Source organism: Budorcas taxicolor, chromosome 12, assembly GCF_023091745.1.
Source record: "Budorcas taxicolor isolate Tak-1 chromosome 12, Takin1.1, whole genome shotgun sequence".
NCBI lineage: Eukaryota > Metazoa > Chordata > Mammalia > Artiodactyla > Bovidae > Budorcas > Budorcas taxicolor.
The window spans coordinates 23,079,362-23,099,338 of record NC_068921.1 but is presented as its reverse complement, the minus strand read 5'-3'; the positions used below and the strand labels follow the sequence as shown (position 1 = coordinate 23,099,338).

General features: G+C 42.5%; 1 protein-coding gene across 2 annotated transcripts in view; it reads right to left on the bottom strand.

The window, feature by feature from the left end:
* LHFPL6 (LHFPL tetraspan subfamily member 6) overlaps positions 1 to 19,977 on the bottom strand; it is a 234,923-nt gene that overhangs the window by 16,692 nt on the left and 198,254 nt on the right. For both annotated transcript variants that reach the window (XM_052650193.1, XM_052650192.1), the window contains exon 3: positions 10,033 to 10,131. In XM_052650193.1, the coding sequence (XP_052506153.1) occupies positions 10,033 to 10,131 (99 nt within the window). The remainder of the gene's footprint in view (positions 1 to 10,032; positions 10,132 to 19,977) is intronic.

Below are 19,977 nucleotides of genomic sequence, written 5' to 3'. Positions count from 1 at the left end.
AACTCAAAATGGATTAAAGATCTAAACGTAAGACCAGAAACTATAAAACTCCTAGAGGACATAAATCACAGCAGAATCCTCTATGACCCACCTCCCAGAATATTGGAAATAAAAGCAAAAATAAACAAATGAGACCTAATTAAAATTAAAAGCTTCTGCACAACAAAGGAAACCATAAGCAAGGTGAAAAGACAGCCTTCAGAATGGGAGAACATGATAGCAAATGAAGCAACTGACAAAGAATTAATCTCAAAAATATACAAGCAACTCCTGCAGCTCAATTCCAGAAAAATAAATGACCCAATCAAAAAATGGGCCAAAGAACTAAACAGACATTTCTCCAAAGAAGACATACAGAAGGCTAACAAACGCATGAAAAGATGCTCAACATCACTCATTATCAGAGAAATGCAAATCAAAACCACAATGAGGTACCATTTCACGCCAGTCAGAATGGCTGCTATCCAAAAGTCTACAAGCAATAAATGCTGGAGAGGATGTGGAGAAAAGGGAACCCTCTTACACTGTTGGTGGGAATGCAAACTAGTACAGCCACTATGGAGAACAGTGTGGAGATTCCTTAAAAAACTGGAAAGAGAACTGCCATACGACCCAGCAATCCCTCTGCTGGGCATACACACCAAGGAAACCAGAATAGAAAGAGACACGTGTACCGCAATGTTCATCGCAGCACTGTTTATAATAGCCAGGATATGGAAACAACCTAGATGTCCATCAGCAGACGAATGGACAAGAAAGCTGTGGTACATATACACAATGGAGTATTACTCAGCCATTAAAAGGAATACATTTGAATCAGTTCTAACGAGGTGGATGAAACTGGAGCCTATTATACAGAGTGAGGTAAGCCAGAAAGAAAAATACCAATACAGTATACTAACGCATATATATGGAATTTAGAAAGATGGTAACAATAAGCCTGTATGTGAGATAGCAAAAGAGACACAGATGTATAGAACAGTCTTTTGGGCTCTGTGGAAGAGGGCGAGGGTGGGATGATTTGGGAGAATGGCACTGAAACATGTATAATATCATATGTGAAACAAATCATCAGTCCAGGTTTGATGCATGATACAGGATGCTCGGGGCTCGTGCACTGGGATGACCCAGATGGATGGTATGGGGAGGGAGGTGGGAGGGGGGTTCAGGATGGGGAACACGTGTACAATCGTGGCAGATTCATGTTGATGCATGGCAAATCCAATACAATATTGTAAAATAATTAGCCTCCAATTAAAATAAATAAATTTATATTTAAAAATGTGTATTACATTATCAGAAGGAATTATCTGCTTGTGATACTGGGGGTTGGGGGGGGGGGTAGAATCTTCTTAATTAATAGACTATCACCAAATTCTTAACTATGGGAAAATTTTAATAAATCTACATACTTATTCCAGATGATGTTCATATAGCCTATTTGTCTTAAAGGCACACAGTTCAGGTATATCTATTCTTGTTGTTATAAAAGGTAACCATTGAAAAAAATGAAGAAAGATCCTTAAAAGAGAGACTGAAATATTCTTTCCAATAGTTTGGTTTATTAGTTCTTAATATCTTGTGGCCACTAAACTATCAGGAAGAATATTTCTCATTTCCCAAAGGTTTTCTAACACATTTTCTTTTTTCCATTAGCACTGAATTCCACTGCTACAAATAGCAGCAAGTCACTGAATTAGGTTATTAAAAGGCACTGATACAGCAACAGGAAAGATCCTGCTCTAAACAATGAAACCAAAAAAGACTTCAGGAAGGAAAGATTTAGAGCAATTTCCTTTTTCATCTACCAGGGTATTTGGTTCTTTAAACTATGACACTCAACTTGATTACTTTCTAGGAGACGGTTAAGCCATTAGTCCCTCAGAAAGTATGGTCATGATTCTCTCCAGGATATCAGCAGCTGAGTGTGTAGAGAAACATGATGGCAACTGCCTTGTTAGTCAAAAATGAGCTATAAGGTTTCTTCTTTTCTATCTTCTCTCTTCCTTCCTTCTCTCTCAGCCTCCCTCTCTTTTTTGAACCATTTAGTAGACAGTAGATACGTGACAAGCAGGTAAGGATCCTATCTACCTAATTCATAATTTTATTCTAAGTATATGGCACAACTTTGGGTACCTAGAATGTGCTTAATACATAGTCATTGACTAAATACATCTATTGAATACTGCTATGAACCGTCAAACTGACATAAGCAGCAATGTTGCAAAAATCCTGTCCCAGAGGAACGTACAAAGATGGTTTAGGAAAGCAGATAGAATTGGATCTAGGATTATACAGAATGGGGGCACTTTTCCCTAAAGCGGGTCTAGAGGCATTTACTAAAGCTATACTTAAAAGTGGAGATGTGTGTGTGTGTGTGTTAGTCGCTCAGTTGTCTCTGACTCTTTGTGACCCCATGGACTGTAGCCCACCAGACTCCTCTGTCCATGGAATTCTCCAGGCAAGAATACTGGAGTGAGTAGCCTTTCCCTTCTCCAGGTGATCTCCCCGACCCAGGGATCAAACCTGGGTCTCTCGCATTGCAGGCAGATTCTTTACCATCTGAGCCACCAGGGAAGCCCAAAGTGGAAATGTTTATGCGCTAATGTTGTTGCTAGGGCCCAGAAATGGACGGGTTGAATGCATGCCCCTGAAATGAATAGGTTCTCCCCATTTTCTGAGATGAAAGTGAAAAATCCTTCATCTCTGGAAAAAGGGCCCCTAAGAAGGCAGAGGGACCCGCAAAGCTGATTGTTCTTCCCTCGGAGGTGCCAGGACATTTTGCTCCATCACTTCAGTGCCAGCCAAGTTGGACTTCTTCTGTCTGTGGAAGTTTCCAGCTATTCTTTGCAGCATCACCTTCCAGAATGTTCCCATGGGTCCCTCTGGGCCTACTCAGTTTGGGTCTCAGCTTAACTCACAGAAGCTGCATAGCTTCTCTCTGTCACCCTCTGGCACTAGACCTGAGTGAAGGAAGATAGGCTCATGCTGGACCTTCTAAGTCAGTGGTCCCCAGTGTTTCTGACATCAGGGGTTGGTTTCATGAAATACAAGTTTTCCAGGGACTAGGTTGGAGGGGGATGGTTTCAGGATGTTTCAAGAGCACTACATTTATTGTGCATCTTATTATTATTACATCACTTTCACCTAAAATCATCAGGCATGAGATCCTGGAAGTTGGAGACCCCTGTTCTAAGTGACTTCCAGTGATTAGGACTTGAGTGTCAAGAGTTTGGAAGAGTTCCATATAATAGCCTTGGAGGAGGTGGAAATTATTGCTGCTTTAAAGACTTGAACTCTGGCTAAATCTCAATACACATGCAACACCTTACCGCTAACCAGTCCCCCAAAGAGCAGTCTCATAATGGGAGCATTGATTACCTTTAAGCAATGACCAAGTAGGGGAAAATATAAATAACCTCAGATATGCAGATGACACCACTCTTATGGCAGAAAGTGAAGAGGAACTAAACGGCCTCTTGATGAAGCAAAAGAGAAGAGTGAAAAAGCTGGCTTAAAACTCAACATTCAAAAAATGAAGATCATGGAGTCCAGTCCCATTACTTCATGGCAAATAGATGGGGAAACAATGGAAACAGTGACAGACTTTATTTTCTTGGGCTCCAAAATCACTGCAGATGGTGACTGCAGCCATGAAATTAAAAGACGCTTGCTCCTTGGCTATGACAAACCTAGACAGCATATTAAAAAGCAGAGACATTATTTTGCTGACAAAGGCCCTTCTAGTCAAAGCTATCATTTTTCCAGTAAGCAAGTATGGATGTGAGAATCGGACCATTAAGAAAGCTGAGCACCGAAGAATTGATGCTTTTGAACTGTGGTGTTCAAAAGTCTTGAGAGTCCCTTGGACCACAAGGATATCAAACCAGTCAATCCTAAAGGAAATCAGTCCTGAATATTCATTGGAAGGACTGATGCTGAAGCTCCAATACTCTGGCCACCTGATGTGAAGAACTGACTCACTGGAAAAGACCCTGATGCTGGGAAAAATTGAAGGCAGGAGGGGAAGGGGACGACAGAGGATGAGATGGTTGGAAGGCATCACCGACTCAATAGACATGAGTTTGAGCAAGCTCCGGGAGTTGGTGATGGACAAGGAAGCATGGCGTGCTGCAGCCCATGGGGTTCCAAAGAGTTGGACATGACTGAGCGACTGAACTGAACTGGACTGAACTGAATGAGCATAAACACATCAAGTGTTAGGGGTCTCTTCCTAAACAGAGCAACAGATGCTGCCTGCCACTCTCTGGGATGACCCAGCAGGCCAGCATGGCTCACATACACCTCAGATGCCTGCAGTCCCTGGGCAGAGGCTCAGCCTTGTCTGCAGCCTCAAAAGTCCACATAAATCAAAGGAGTCGTCTCACTTCTGGCCAAAGGGATGTTTGTTTTATTCAGTGTCACAGAAGCCGACAGCAGCTTCTCCTGTTATTGAGTGCAAAAGTAGAGGCTTCTATGTGCACATCAGAAAAACTGGGTCACTCAGCTTTACAAGTACCCACTAACACTGAGCTTGAGACAGCTCAAAAAAGAAATTTTCTATTTTCGTTCCCATTTTGGCCTGCTGACCTCCCCACACATGCCAATCTTTTTTTTTTTTCAAGTGCAGTTCGATCTGAGAGGAGAGAAAACACCAGTCAGGAGTCAAAGAGCTCAAAGAGATGTGGGATGGTCATTGCTCAGACTGCAGAAGAGAGCTCTTCACTGGAGTGAAAATTTGGAAAACACTGCCATCTTTTCTGAAATCACGAGGCTCCAAGTTTTCTGAGTTGATGGTACTACTCTTGAGAAGCTGAGAGCGTAATTTCAAGAACAGGAAACATGATGGCTTCTTAATCAAATTAAATAGCAAAATGAAAGCAATAATTACTCAAATTTACTTGGCAAATTAGCAAGATAAATTAATTGAAACACTCCTTTTGATCATAAGGATATAATTAGAAAAAGTCTTTGGTGGATGAAAATATCTCTGAGGCATGAATTAAATCAATTGGACAACCTGATGTTAAAGCCCTTATGCTTAGTGTGTAAATCCCAACTTGCTGTTATGGAATATAAAGGAAGAATAGAGATTATCAGCAAGTATTCATTAAAAATGGTCCTGTACAAACAATGTGAATAATAATAGCTAACAACTACTGGGCTTTTATTACATCAAGATGCTGTGCAACACGATGTATTATTATCACTTGTAATGTTTTGTTTCTTTTAAAAATTAATAAAGAGACTCATCATGGTCATCAATTGCATAGCTTAAACCATTGCTGAGCCCATGGTTGTGGACAGAAGGTCGTAAAAGGTTTGTGCTGTACAAGTGGCAACCGTGATGATTGTCTTTATCAATTTTCAAGAGAAATGAAACAGTGCAAGAGATATAAACCATTACTGATCCTCTGCCAATGGGCTTCTCATGTGGTTCAGTGGTAAAGAATCTGCCTGCCAATGCAGGGGATGCAGGTTCAATTCGTGGGTTGAGAACATTCCCTAGAGGAGGAAATGGCAACCCACTCCAGTATTCTTGTCTGGGAAATCCCATGGACAGAGGAGACTGGCAGGCTACAGTCCATGGGGTCACAAAGAGATGGATATGGCTTAGCAACTGAGCATGCATGCACAGCCATAACCATAGACTCCATGATGGAAGGAGCACAGGGCACCAAAATCTGACAAAAGCCAGAGGCTGAGATGCCTTTTCTCTTCTTAGCCTCATCTTCCACTTACAAATGCCAGTGTGCTCAGTAGTGTCTGACTCTGTGACCCAATGAACTGTTATCTGCCAGGCTCCTCTGTCTATGGGATTTTCCGGGCAAGAATACTGGAGTGGGTTGCCATTTCCTTCTCCAGGGATTCTTCTCAACCCAGGGACTGAACTCACGGTTCCTGCATTGCAGGCTGACTCTTCACTGCTGAGTCACTGGGGAAATCCACGAGGGGAGTAAATACTGTCTTTTAAAATTCCTTTTTGATGCCATGTGCCCAGCACCCAGCCCAGGGCCTAGCACACTGGAAGCATCCGATAAATATTCTTTGGTTGAATAACTGAGTGAATGCACTCCTTAAACAATCTGCCAAAGTGGGAACAAAAGTGCTGATTTCTTTCGGGACATGCTCGAAAGAGAGTAATCACAGTTCAGTCATGGCATGCCAAGAAACTGACCCATATTCCACAATAAGGAGGCTGTGAACCTTAAAAACATCCACACTTCCCAACCCTTGGGAGGAAAGACGCTTCCACATGCTGTCTATGGACAGGAGCAGGAACAAGCTCTGATTCGCAGAAGCAGCAGAGACAGGGTGTGGCCCTGGCAAGCAGTATGTAAGCCACTAAAAGGGGGCATCAGAGCCATCCTGACAGATTATGTTCATGCTCCCCATGCCGGGGGTGGCTCCTAACCCAGCTCTCGGGTCCCTCCCTGGGTGCTCCAGAATCTGTGACTTCACTCACTCACTGAAGTTTAGCCCTCATCAGTGTTCCGGAAACAGGAATACTTTCATAAAGGCAGAAACTGGAGTGAGTTAGGTGGAATAAGTATGATGGCATCTCTATGCCATAGTATGTCTTTAGGTTTCCTTTTGGAAGAAAAGATCACAGAGTCTGCAAAAATAATAGTAACCTGGAGAAATGAAACTCGATAAACCCGAAATACTTCTTCCGGGGACCCAGAACTCATTTTCTCTGTAGCTAATGCCAGGTTTGTTTGTTTTTTTCTCATCATCCAATCTAAGAGAAATTTAAAAATAAAAAGGCCAAAGTTAAAACCATGCTGTAATTTTTAAGATTTTATTTATATTTAATTGAAGGATAATTTCTTTATGATATTGGTTTCATCTTTGCCATAATCAACATGAATCAGCCACAGGTGTACATATGTCCCTTCCCTCTTAAACCTCCTTCCCATCTCCCACTCTTTCCCATCCCTCTAGGTTGTTACAGAGTCCCGGTTTGAGTTCCCTAAGTCATACACATTCTGTAATTTTGAGATTGCTAAAATGGCTTTCAGTTCAGTTCAGTTCAGTCGCTCAGTCGTATCCGACTCTTTGCGACCCCATGAATCGCAGCACACCAGGCCTCCCTGTCCATCACCAACTCCAGGAGTTCACTCAGACTCACGTCCATCAAGTCAGTGATGCCATCCAGCCATCTCATCCTCTGTCCTCTTCTCCTCCTGCCCCCAATCCCTCTCAGCATCAGAGTCTTTTCCAATGAGTCAGCTCTTTGTATGAGGTGGCCAAAGTACTGGAGTTTCAGCTTTAGCATCATTCCTTCCAAAGAAGTTTATAACATAAGAAATTATTATCACTAGTAAAGAGTCAAGTGTTTTGTTTTTCACTTAAAGTTCGACATTCAGAATTTTAATCTGCAATGTTGTAATGATGTTAGATCCTGGGGCATGGTAGCAAAAATTACAAAATGGGATCTGCATTTCATTACAATCTGCTAATTAATAACACAATACACACCAGCTAGACACCAGCAAGAACAGGGTTCTCAACAAGTTGAGGCCCAGGTGAAACAGCGAAGAATTCCTCAAATACTAGAGAAAGAAAGATGCTAAACACTGTACTGAAATATCTCCCTTGGATACGGTTTGTGTTTGGGGAAAAGAAAAAAGGAAAGGCTAGCAGTTAACTTTGTGCCTGCATTTTTCCCTTCTCTGCATTCATGGCCATCACAAACTCATCTAGACTCAGGACAATGTTGCCTCCAATGAGGGAAGGATGGGCAAACAGAAATCTCTTATTTTTTACCCATGCAAATTGGGTGGTATTTCAAGCACCATCTCCTCTACCCAAAGAGCCAGTAGTATTCCCCAGAGGGAAGCAGGTGTTTGTCATCCATTGAATCAAACAAAAACTGCTTCATTTTCAAATTCACAGACATTTTACATGATATCACATCTGCCCATTTTTCTTGGTATCCAACAGAATTTTTTTCCTATAAATTCTTGCACCAAGCAACATGCAGGATATTAGTTCCCTGACCAGGGATTGAACCCCCAGACCTTGCAGTGAGAGCATGGAGTCTTAACTGCTGGACTGCCAGAGAAGTCCCCCCTTTTTTTAAGGAAAAAAAAAGTTCTAACATAAAAAAGTTTTCAATCACTTGGATTATAGTAATATTGCTGTAAGACTAATTCCACTGAGATTTTTCTTCTTAAAAAAAAATTAATGTGAAAAGCAGAGATTGTTTAAGTTAGTGACTCACTATGTGTTCATTGTCCAAAAAAATCTGTCAATCCATATATTAGGGAAAAATAAGTTGGCTATCATTTGGCAGTAAGTGTTTTATGGACTCATAATTGTCAATCTAGTTATCACCAATTCTAGAAAAACATCCTAAGAAAATAATTCAGTCAAGAGAAGACTTTTCTTCATTAAACTACTCCTTCCAAGATGTTTCAAACTAACAGAAACTGAAACAGACAAAATATCCACCTAGAAAGAAGTCAACAAGTGGTTAAGTAAATGTAGGTTTCTCCATCAAGTATTTGCTAACCATCACAAGTTACAACGGTGCAAATCGTGTTGTATTATGGACAACATTTTTACAAGTTGCTATGACCAACCTACATAGCATATTAAAAAGCAGAGATGTTACTTTGCCAACAAAGGTCCCTCTAGTCAAGGCTATGGTTTTTCCAGTGGTCATGTATGGATGTGAGAGTTGGACTATAAAGAAAGCTGAGAGCTGAAGAATTGATGCTTTTGAACTGTGGTGTTGGAGAAGACTCTTGAGAGTCCCTTGGACTGCAAGGAGATCCAACCAGTCCATTCTAAAGGAGATCAGTCCTGGGTGTTCATTGGTAGGACTGATGCTGAAGCTGAAACTCCAATACTTTGGCCACCTCATGCAAAGAGCTGACTCATTGGAAAAGACCCTGATGCTAGGAGGGATTCGGGGCAGGAGGAGAAGGGAACAACAGAGGATGAGATGGCTGGATGGCATCACCGACTTGATGGACATGAGTTTGAGTGAACTCCGGGAGTTGGTGAGGGACAAGGAGGCCTGGCATGATGCGATTCATGGGGTCGCAAAGAGTTGGACACGACTGAGTGACTGAACTGAACTGAACTGAATTAAGTAGAATGTCTCTACAATGAGACGTACCTGAAATGTTCTGATCAGCACACAGAAAAGTTCATGAGTCCTTCAGCGAGGTGTGAATGGGGACCTATTTAACCAGACCTCTCCCTGCTCCTTGGCTCTCTATGGTCCCTGAATGGGCTTTCCTCCCCCCTCTCCCCTCCCCCTCCCTGTGCTGTGAATAACTTGACTCCTTGCCTGCATCATGCTTCTGTCCACCACCAGATAATCCACATGCATCACTTTGTTCAAGACTCAGCTCCCTTCCCATCTCTTTCACGTTATATTTACCCTGGAGTGAAATTGCTTTATTTGATTCCTCAGCCCTGACTGTCATTTTCTTGATCACTGTGTTTGTTTTGTCTTCTCAGACAGTGAATTCCACAGGCAGAGTTATTTTTAGTGCATGCAATGACTCATAAATATGTGATTTTGAATAAATTAATCAATGAATTTATACTCAGCAGAGCATGGACCACTTCTTTTCTTTGTATCTACAGGTCTTCACATAGTGCAGACCTTCCCATAGTACATTATCAGTAACTGTTAGTCGCTCAGTCATGTCTAACTCTTTGCGACCCCCATGGACTGTAGCCTTCCAGGCTGCTCTGTCCATGGGATTCTCCAGGCAAGAATACTGGAGTGGGTTGCCATTCCCTTCTTCAGGGGGTCTTTGTGACTCAGGGATCACACCTGGGTCTCCTGCATTGCAGCCAGATTCTTTACCGTCTAAGCCACCAGGGAAGCCCACATGATAAACAGCTCTTCACCTGGAGGAATGAACGTATGTGTATTGCGTTATACACGTTTGCTGGCTCCAATCCTGGGATGTGTTTTTCTTTCCCGTCCCTTTTCCACCTTTTGTTTCTGTGGAAGATCAGAGACATTCTCTTCTAAGAGGAGTACTACCCATGAAGAGAACTTACCCAGATCGAACTGGCCAGAAATGTAGCCACAAGTCTGCCGGACTTCCTCGCTATCCCAGCCCAGAGGGTAGAGGGCGCAGCCAGCACCGATCAACAAGCCTGCAAAGACAAAAGACGAGAAGGCTTTAGCAATGTCCTTCTGGAGCCCAAGATAAAGGTACCAGGGACAAAAGATCAATATCAGCAATATGACAAAGGAACATAGGGTCTGCTTTTGGGAAAGCACCAACCAAGCTCCCTTTAGCAATCTAAGGTCAATTTAACCCCAAGAACAACTCCAAGAACAACTTCAAGTCTGCTTAAAAGGAGAGGGAAGAAAAAGAACAACCCTGATAGACAGCTCAGTCTGCTTCCAACTCTGCCTTTTAAAGCATTAAAAGCCTCGCAAATCCTGTTTAGGAACTACAATCCAGAAGCGCTTTTTAACCACTCTTGTAAAAAGCCAGCCCAATTCCACCATCAATCCATGTAAACAAGTAATTCGAGTGCCTGCAAAAGACCTCATCGGTTATGCTTCATCATTCATCAGATCTTCTCTTCCAATTTAAGAATCAAAACAGAATGTTTCAGCATCATCAATTTTTACCCAGGGCAGAGAGGATATAAAGATTTTCATGCACCACTTAGGCACATTGATTGAACTCATGAACTGGGCCACAGCTCTTGTGTTCTTTTGAGAAGGTGAGAATCATCAAGTGTTCACGTGTCCTGGAAATACTCAAGAAGACGGCCGCTGATTGGGATCTCAGTGCTTCTTGCAGCAGGTTTGCTAATTCAACTGAAGCAAGTGATGGATTTATTTTCATATAAGTCAGGTTATCATGGCAGCTTACTCTGAGCCAGTCTTTAGCAACTCATTCAGAGTCACTGATTAGTGAGTTTTTGGTGTTGCATCAAAGCCTAATATGGTCTTACAAGAAAATGAATGAGACTGAGTGAAAGAAAGTGAAAGTGAAGTTGCTCAGTCATGTCTGAGTCTTTGCAACTATGGACTGTGGCCTACCAGGCTCCCCTGTCCATGGGATTTTCCAGGCAAGAATACTGGAGTGGGTTGCCATTTCCTTCTCCAGGAGACCTTCCTGACCCAGGGATTGAAGCCAGGTCTCCCGCATTTTAGGCAGACGCGTTACAATCTGAGCTACCAGGGAAGCACTGACCAGTTGAAACAGAGGGCTAATCTGAAAGTATCATTTTGTCATGTCAGTCAACAGGTATAAACATCACTCGTGGGACTTCCTTGGTGGTCCAGTGGTTAAGAATCTGCCTTGTAATGCAGGGGAGGCGGGTTTGATCCCTGGTTGGGGAACTAAAATCTCATAGGACATGGAGAAACAAAGCTTGTGCGCTGCAACTAGAGAGTCTGTGTGCCACAACGAACATCCCCCCATGCTACAACTAAGACCTAATGCAGCCAAATAAATAAACATCATCTGTACACACAGTCTGACTGTCTGCAGGACTGTGGGTAAAAAGACACTAAATGAGGGAAGCTCCTAAATAAGAAAAGTTAATGTGCTAATGCATAGCCAGAATGCTGGGGTCCCCCAGGGCATCTCAAGGAACCTTCAGTATTTGTGGATTGAGTCTCTTCCTGTCCCCCTTCTGCTTCTCCTCTACCCTTGGTAGGTGACTTGCGTAGTTGTAACCAGGCAAACCATCTGTTTCCTCACAGACATCTAAGGAGGAGCTACTTTCTACCCACCTCCCCCAAACTCCATGCCAAACTCTCTGGAGAGATACCCCCCAGAAATGTATACACATTTCCCACCTTGCTGGCCCTCCTTCTGGCCTGGCCCTTGGACCACAGTTAGACGAGCACCTAATAGAAGGGCCGTGATCCTAGGGAATGCCTGCAAAGAATCACTGTAGCTGCAAATCACACACTCCAGGACCTGTATGCAACGGTATAGATATGAATGGTGCTGAGGCTGAAGAATAATTCAGCAAGCAATAATACAAGGTTTACTGACTCAGCAAATGCTTCAGTGGCCAGTTTCCTTAGGCTTTTTGCCTTAGGATAAATTTTACAGTATTCTGTAGACAACTCCAAGCTAGCATTATCTGCCATCAGGTAAACAGAGAATTAATGAGGAGGCCAAAGTTTGTGTACACTGAATTCCCTGAGTGTTGAATAAATAATGTGGCATCATTTCCATGAGAGTCAGTTCTTAATAAGTACTGTCACTTTCTGAAATCTGGGTGAGTAATTTTTAAATGATGACACACGCAAAAATGCAGTTGGATAGAAAATGTTCAAGCGTAAGAAAAGCAAAGAACAGTAACATTTAAATGATGAGTGTTCCCTTAATCTGACAGGCAAACAAATAAACAGTCTCATTTGCTAATGTTTTTTCAGTGTGGCAGAAAAATATCGGTCAGGTGTTCATGAAACAAGCCGTTTCCATACAATATAATGATCCCATAATTTGGGAGACTAAATCGAGGGAAGCTTTTCAGTGCCTATATATGGAAGGACTATCATTCCCTAAATAGGACAACACATGGCTGTCAGAGTTCTTTTGTAGAATATTGGGCTGTCTTTGTAAAACTACAAAATGTAGATTCAACCATACAAATTGGAAACAATTTTGTACATAAGAAATCTGTTAGGTGTAAGAATTTTTTAAAAATAAAATACCATGAGCATATGCTCACATTAAAAAATGATTCTGTGGAGGGCAACTAGCTTATCTGGATTTTACTCTTAATATTTATGGAGCCTTTGTTTTGTTATCTGCTAATGTTTGCTGACAGAAAAGATACTGCAGAGTCTGAAGATTTGGGAAACATTTCTGGGAAACAAAGTGCAAGCTGCAAACTCACTAGGCTAAGTAGTCGTTGCAATGACTAGGTTCTGTAGGGGGATATCTGGCCTCCAGACACCTCGCTACCACAGTCCATTAAGGTAGAAGCAAGTCTCAGACCAAATTCAGCGAACTCTACAACGGTTGTTTATTAGCAGGCTGGGACAAAGAACAATCAGATGACCAATTCTCTAAATGCAGTGAAACCCTCCCTCCAATTCCATCAGAGAATCACTCTAACAAGTACCTTCAACACATAGTAAACACAACAAATATTCAGATAGCAGGATCAGGGACATCTTTTGTCAAATCAGACAGTATCTTCCACTAAATGGAATGGGAGAGGGCACTGGAGTCAGGAGTGCTAGACCCGTACTGCCCCATTCTGTAGCCATGAGCTACTTGTAGCTAGTTAAGTTTAAATTTAAGTTAATTAAAATTAAATAAAAGTTGGACTTCCCTGATGGTCCAGTGGTTAAGAATCTGCCTGCCAGTACAGGGGACACAGCTTCCATCCCTGGTCCAGGAAGATTCCACACACCAAGGGGCGGCGGGCAACTAAGCCCACAGCTACTGAGTCCACGTGCCGAAACCACTGAAGCCTGCATGTCCTAAAGCCGTGCTCTGAAACAAGAGAAGCCATTGGAGTGAGAAGCCCATTCACCACGACTAGAGAGTAGCCCCCACTCTTGTTAGCTAGACAAAAGCCCACGCAGCAAGAAATACCCAGCACAGCCAAAGTAAATAAATACATTTTAAAATAAAAAAATTAAATTAAATAAAAATAAAATTCTTCAATTGCCCTAGTCACTTGGTGCGAGTGGCTTCCATATTGGACAGTGTAAAATACAGACCATTTTCATAATCACAGATTTATTTTGAGCTGAAAACAATAAGTGCCTAAACAGATACAGACAGAGGGCCTTTTTAGGAGCAGAGATATCACCAGCGATACCTGCTAGTCATATAGGCAAGGTGTGGTGGGGAAACTCTAGACAGGGCCCAAAGATCAGTGTCACTCTATGTCCCACTGTTTCTGCCTGGCCCAGTAAACATTTACCAAACCTTTGCTTTTCCATCTCCATGTCAATCACCTTCCTCCCCTCTGAAGTCCCAAATGACTAACCCCCAGTGTTCTCTTTGTCTTAGCTGAGAATGATATTTAAAGTGAGTGATGCTTTTGCCATTTCAGGGAATTATTCTTTTTTTCCTGAGTCCCTCTCATATATACATGTTGTTAAACATTTGTTTTTCTTCTCTTAATCTGTCTCATGTCAAGCCAATTTAATTCTTAGACCAGCCAAAAGTATCTAGAAGGGTAAAGGAAAATTCCTTCCTCTCCATCACTGGGCTGGCCAGATTCTTACGCTCTGTGCCTGATAATGCTTGTGAATAAGCAAAATCATCTTTACTTTTTAAGATTCTCCTTTTTTAGGTGGGGCTAGAAGCCAGGAAACTACATTTCAAAAACTCACCTGCAGACTTCCCTGGTGATCTAGTGGTAAAGAATCCACTTGTCAATGCAGGAGACACAGGATCAATTTTTGATCCAGGAAGATTCCACAGAGCATGGAGCAACTAAGCCTGGATGGCACAATTACTAAGCCTGAGCTCTAGGGCCTGTGCTCTGCAACAAGAAAAGTCGCCGCAATGAGAAGGTCATGCACCGCAACAAAGAATAGCCCCTGCTCACCGCAGTAGAGAAAGTCCACACAGCAAAGAAGACCCAATGCAACCAACCAATGAACCAACCAACCAAACAAATCAAAAAACTGTCCTGCTAGCAGAAGCTCTGGCTTATAGTTAGTGAGAAGGTAAAAGGGAGAGATAAACCATGTTTCCCATTGGCAGCTGCAGCCAGGGACGTGCCTTTCTGCTGTCTATATGTGAGATATGGAGACTGGTTTCCTGGCATTCCTCTCAACCTCACTCACTAATGGCAGATCATAAGCTGCCCTGATGTTTGATCCATGCACTTCCTCAACTCCTGAATTCTACAAAGGAGCTTCTCTGACCTTCATTTCCCCAGATCTAACAGGTCTGTGAAACTTCAAATCCCTGGGTTACATCCACTCCTGCCTGAAACACCTAGAGTGGTTTCTTTCACTGGCCATGCCCTGGCTGGTATTGATACATACCCTACTTGTGGAGTTTTCATTCCAATCCCAAAGAATGCTCAAACTACCACACAATTGCACTCATCTCACATGCTAGTAAAGTAATGCTCAAAATTCTCCAAGCAAGGCTTCAGCAATACGTGAACCGTGAACTTCCTAATGTTCAAGCTGGTTTTAGAAAAGGCAGAGGAACCAGAGATCAAATTGCCAACATCCGCTGGATCATGGAAAAAGCAAGAGAGTTCCAGAAAAACATCTATTTCTGCTTTATTGGCTATGCCAAAGCCTTTGACTGATCACAATAAACGGTGGAAAATTCTGAGTGAGATGGGAATACCAGACCACCTAACCTCCCTCTTGAGAAATCTGTATGCAGGTCAGGAAGCAACAGTTAGAACTGGATATGGAACAACAGACTGGTTCCAAATAGGAAAAGGAGTATGTCAAGGCTGTATATTGTCACCCTGCTTATTTAACTTCTATGCAGAGTACCTCATGAGAAATGCTGGACTGGAAGAAACACAAGCTGGAGTCAAGATTGCCAGGAGAAATATCAATAACCTCAGATATGCAGATGACACCACCCTTATGGCAGAAAGTGAAGAGGAACTAAAAAGCCTCTGATGAAAGTGAAAGAGGACAGTGAAAAAGTTGGCTTAAAGCTCAACATTCAGAAAACGAAGATCATGGCATCCGGTCCCTTCACTTCATGGGAAATAGATGGGGAAACAGTGGAAACAGTGTCAGACTTTATTTTTTTGAGCTCCAAAATCACCGCAGATGGTGACTGCAGCCATGAAATTAAAAGACGCTTACTCCTTGGAAGAAAAGTTATGATCAACCTAGACAGCATATTCAAAAGCAGAGACATTACTTTGCCAACTAAGGTCTGTCTAGTCAAGGCTATGGTTTTTCCAGTGGTCATGTATGGATGTGAGAGTTGGACTGTGAAGAAGGCTGAGCACCGAAGAATTGATGCTTTTGAAGTGTGGTGTTGGAGAAGATTCTTGAGAGTCCCTTGGACTGCAAGGAGATCCAACCAGTCCATTCGGAAGGAGATCAGCCCTGGGATTTCTTTGGAAGGAATGATGCTAAAGCTGAAACTCCAGTACTTTGGCCACTTCATGTGAAGAGCTGACTCATTGGAAAAGACTCTGATGCTGGGAGGGATTGGGGGCAGGAGGAGAAGGGGACGACAGAGGATGAGATGGCTGGATGGCATCACGGACTCGATGGACGTGAGTCTGAGTGAACTCCGGGAGTCGGTGATGGACAGGGAGGCCTGGCGTGCTGCCATTCATGGAACTGCAAAGAGCTGGACACGACTGAGCGACTGAACTGAACTGAACTACTTGTGGGGACTTCCCTGGTGGCTCAGACAGTAATGCACCTGCCTACAATGCGGGAGACCCAGGTTCAATCCCTGGGTCGGGAAGACCCTCTGGAGAAGGAAACGGCAACCCACTCCGGTATTCTTGCCTGGAAAATCCCATGGACGGAGGAGCGTGGTAGGCTACCGTCGATAGGGTTGCAAAGAGTCAGACACGACTGAACGACTTCACTTTCACTTTTCACTTTCTACTTGTGGGAGTGCAGAGGGGCTCATATGTACTTTCTATCTGTCCATTACTTAAACATCATCCTTTTTCTCAATTAAGAATGATCTCTGATACAACCTATGCTAATTATTAAACCTTGGGGTAAGTATGGTGTGTGCACACTCAGTTGTGTCCAACTACTTGCAACCCCATGGACTATAGCCTGCCAGGCTCCTCTGTTTACGGAATTTCCCAGGCAAGAATACTTGAGTAGGTTGTCATTTCCTTGGGGTAAGTACAGTGATATTAAAAGGCTTTGTATTAATTACCTCTGTGGTGTGGTCTCTCTTAGGGAACTTCTGCTAATGAACTTCTTGAGTGTGGATTCCCGAAGAGGACACTTTAAATGTTAACTAAGGGCCCTTACATTGGAGTCAACTAGAATTTATCATCTATACTGAAGTATTGACGTGGTAAAGTTGGAAACAATTACATAAAAGAACATCTTTTTTATGGAAGAAATCTGTCATTGTTCAGTTTTTAGCAGTGTTAAATCTTAGACCATGTTGTGGATATCAACATTTGCTGGAAACATAGTTTGAAAATTCTTGAATTAGATACTACTTAGATATGATACTGTATGCTGAAATAAGGCCCAGAAAAAATTCTGGAATGTAAAGTGGTTGCCCAAATGAAATTTTAGTGATCTAATGAGTTTTTATAGCTCTGGCTGACTAATTTGCTCCTGGGGAGTAAATGGTTCAATTAAAATCTCTGGCTCACAGACTTTTATATTATTTACATGGATTTTCTTTATTAGATTTATAAACCTTGTGGTTAACTCATGGGGTTTAATTATGTGGTATTTCAACCGAATTCTTGTTTCACTGCCATGAAAGAAAAAAAGTCACACTTTTTGAAAAACCTGTGCAAGGAGGAGTGGAAGTGAGGAAAGATGTTGTGAACTGAGGCATCAACCTGAGGAAGGTGGTAACAGAGGCGGGTGGGTGGAGGAGGTGTGAGGTCATTTGCTGCTATAGGCTCATTTGCAATTAAAGAAGAAATCTATTTTTGCAGTCCTAAAGACGGCGACTTTTAAGGGGTCATGAGTCAATCACAAATTAGTGTAAATTAGTTCAAACTTTTAGATTTCACCAGCACCTAGCTGGAATTAGACATCAGGACAGCATAGACCTTGACAAAAGTCATTCTGAAGGTGGTCCTGGGAATTCAGAGAGACACTGCTTCCTAAAAAGGAAAAAAAAAAATCCAAACAAATGACTCAATAGTTCTTAAATTAAAAAAACACACAGACACATTTGAATCATGCATTAACTATTAGGCCATTTTAACTCGAGTACCCATAAAGAAGGCTGAGCTCCAAAGAATTGATGCTTTCAAACTGTGGTGTTGCAGGACTCTTGAGAGTCCCTTGGACAACAAGGATATCAAACCAGTCAATCCTAAAGGAAATTAACCCTGATTATTCACTGGAAGGACTGATGCTGAAGCTGAAGCTCCAATACTTTGGCAACCTGATGGGAAGAGCCGACTCACTGGAAAAGACCCTGACGCTGGGAAAGACGGAAGGCAGGAAGAGAAGAGGGCAACAGAGGATGAGATGGTTAGATAGCATCACTGACTCAATGGACATGAATTTGAGCAAACTCCAAGACATAGTGAAGGACAAGGAAGCCTGGCAGGCTGCATGCAATTCATGGGATCACAAAGAGTTGGACATGACTTAGTAACTGAACAACAACCCTAGGATTCTGGCCTCACTCTGTTTAAGATAATTAAAATATATGAAGACCCAAGTCAGCACAGAGACCTCTAAGGAGAAGCCAGTATTAATGGAGAAAGCAGAGTCCAGGTAAATGCAGAAAGGTGGATGCTGGGGGCTGTGCTGTGATGCTGTACGATTCAATGGGTCTGCCCTTGGCCCCAGATGGGTTCCTCGGTCTGAATCTTAGGATACATTCTGCCTGTAAACCACCTTGGGGAGAAGGTCCTAGTGGAAACGGTATTCATTTTCGCACCATGCTGGAGATGCCTGTCATGATACTAATTATTTTTTAGAATCTGAGTGGGGAGTCTGAAGCTCCTGAAGAGTTCTTTGGTCAAAGTGAAAACCCCAGGCTGGGAATTTTCCCTTCTGCAAACCCTTTTCTATTCAAAGTCAATACTTCACACTTAGCCAACGGAATATTAACATAACAATTCAGCTCCTGCCAAGAAGGCAAAACAAACCCCTTCAGTCAGCCAATGCCAATTACTCTCCACAGGTGGTACGAATAGAGTTCTCATGTTCAACGCATAAAGTCTTATTTTTTTTCCAGGCCACTCTTGAAAGTTTTTCTGTGATCTCACTTTTTTTCCATGACTATTTGCTCCATTCTTTTTCATGTTTTTTTTTTTTTTTTTTAAACAGCCTGACTTTTTCCACCTATTGCCCCTGCAGCGGTCATGCAAGTCCTTCCCATCAATTCATCTTTTATGTTTTTTAGATACTTTTTTTCGTCCTCCAGGTCCTTTTTCTTCCTTTCTGTGGCAAGCACCGAGGGAAACTGTTTTCTCTACTTTTCTCATGAAAGCTGCACAGTCTTGTAGCCTGTTATCTAGACTTTTCTTTGGAAAAGGTTGGCACTTTCCATCTCTAAGTCTTCATGTGCTTTTATGTCCACCATATTCGTCCATTTTCAGTCCTTGATAACCAGCCCTTTACACAATGTAACAACAAAATAAATCCAGTAGTGGGGAGAGAATGAGGGCAAAGGTCAGTATTATAACTCTTTGGACTCTGAACGCACAATGAGGAGAAAACTACTTAAGTATTCTAGAAGAAATAGACTCAGTTAGGTTTTTGCAAGCCATTTTGTTGTTATTGCTGTTCAGTTGCTAAGTTATGTCCGACTCTTTCGTGTCTCCGTGGACTGTAGCCTGCCAGGCTCCTCTGTCCATGGGATTTCCTAAGCAAGAATACTGGAGTGGGTTCTTCTTCAGGGGATCTTTCTGACCCAAGGGTCAAACCTGTGTCTTCTGCATTGCAGGCAGATTCTTACTGCTAAGCCAGGGAAGCCCATGTAATAGTTGTCTAATAGATAATAGCCTTTAGTTAGCAGAAGAGGAAATTGAAACTTGGAGAAGTAGGTTTCTTCTCATCTACCAGTAAATATTGGTAGGTGTATTTCCTGGTAGATTCAGGGACTTACTTTCAGGCCAATCTGAGCCAGTTCTCCTAACCTCTGCCTTCTGTTGATGCCCAAATCCCGAAGTGTTCATGGTCCCAACTCCGACCTGACCTCCCATATTCACATGTGTATTGAGGAACCCTGTGTATAAACGGAGAAGTAGGGATGCAGTGGCTCAGACTGTAAAGCGTCTGTCTACAGTGCGGGAGACCCGGGTTCGCTCCCTGGATTGGGAAGATCCCCTGCAGAAGGAAATGGCAATCCACTCCAGGACTATTGCCTGGAAAATCCCATG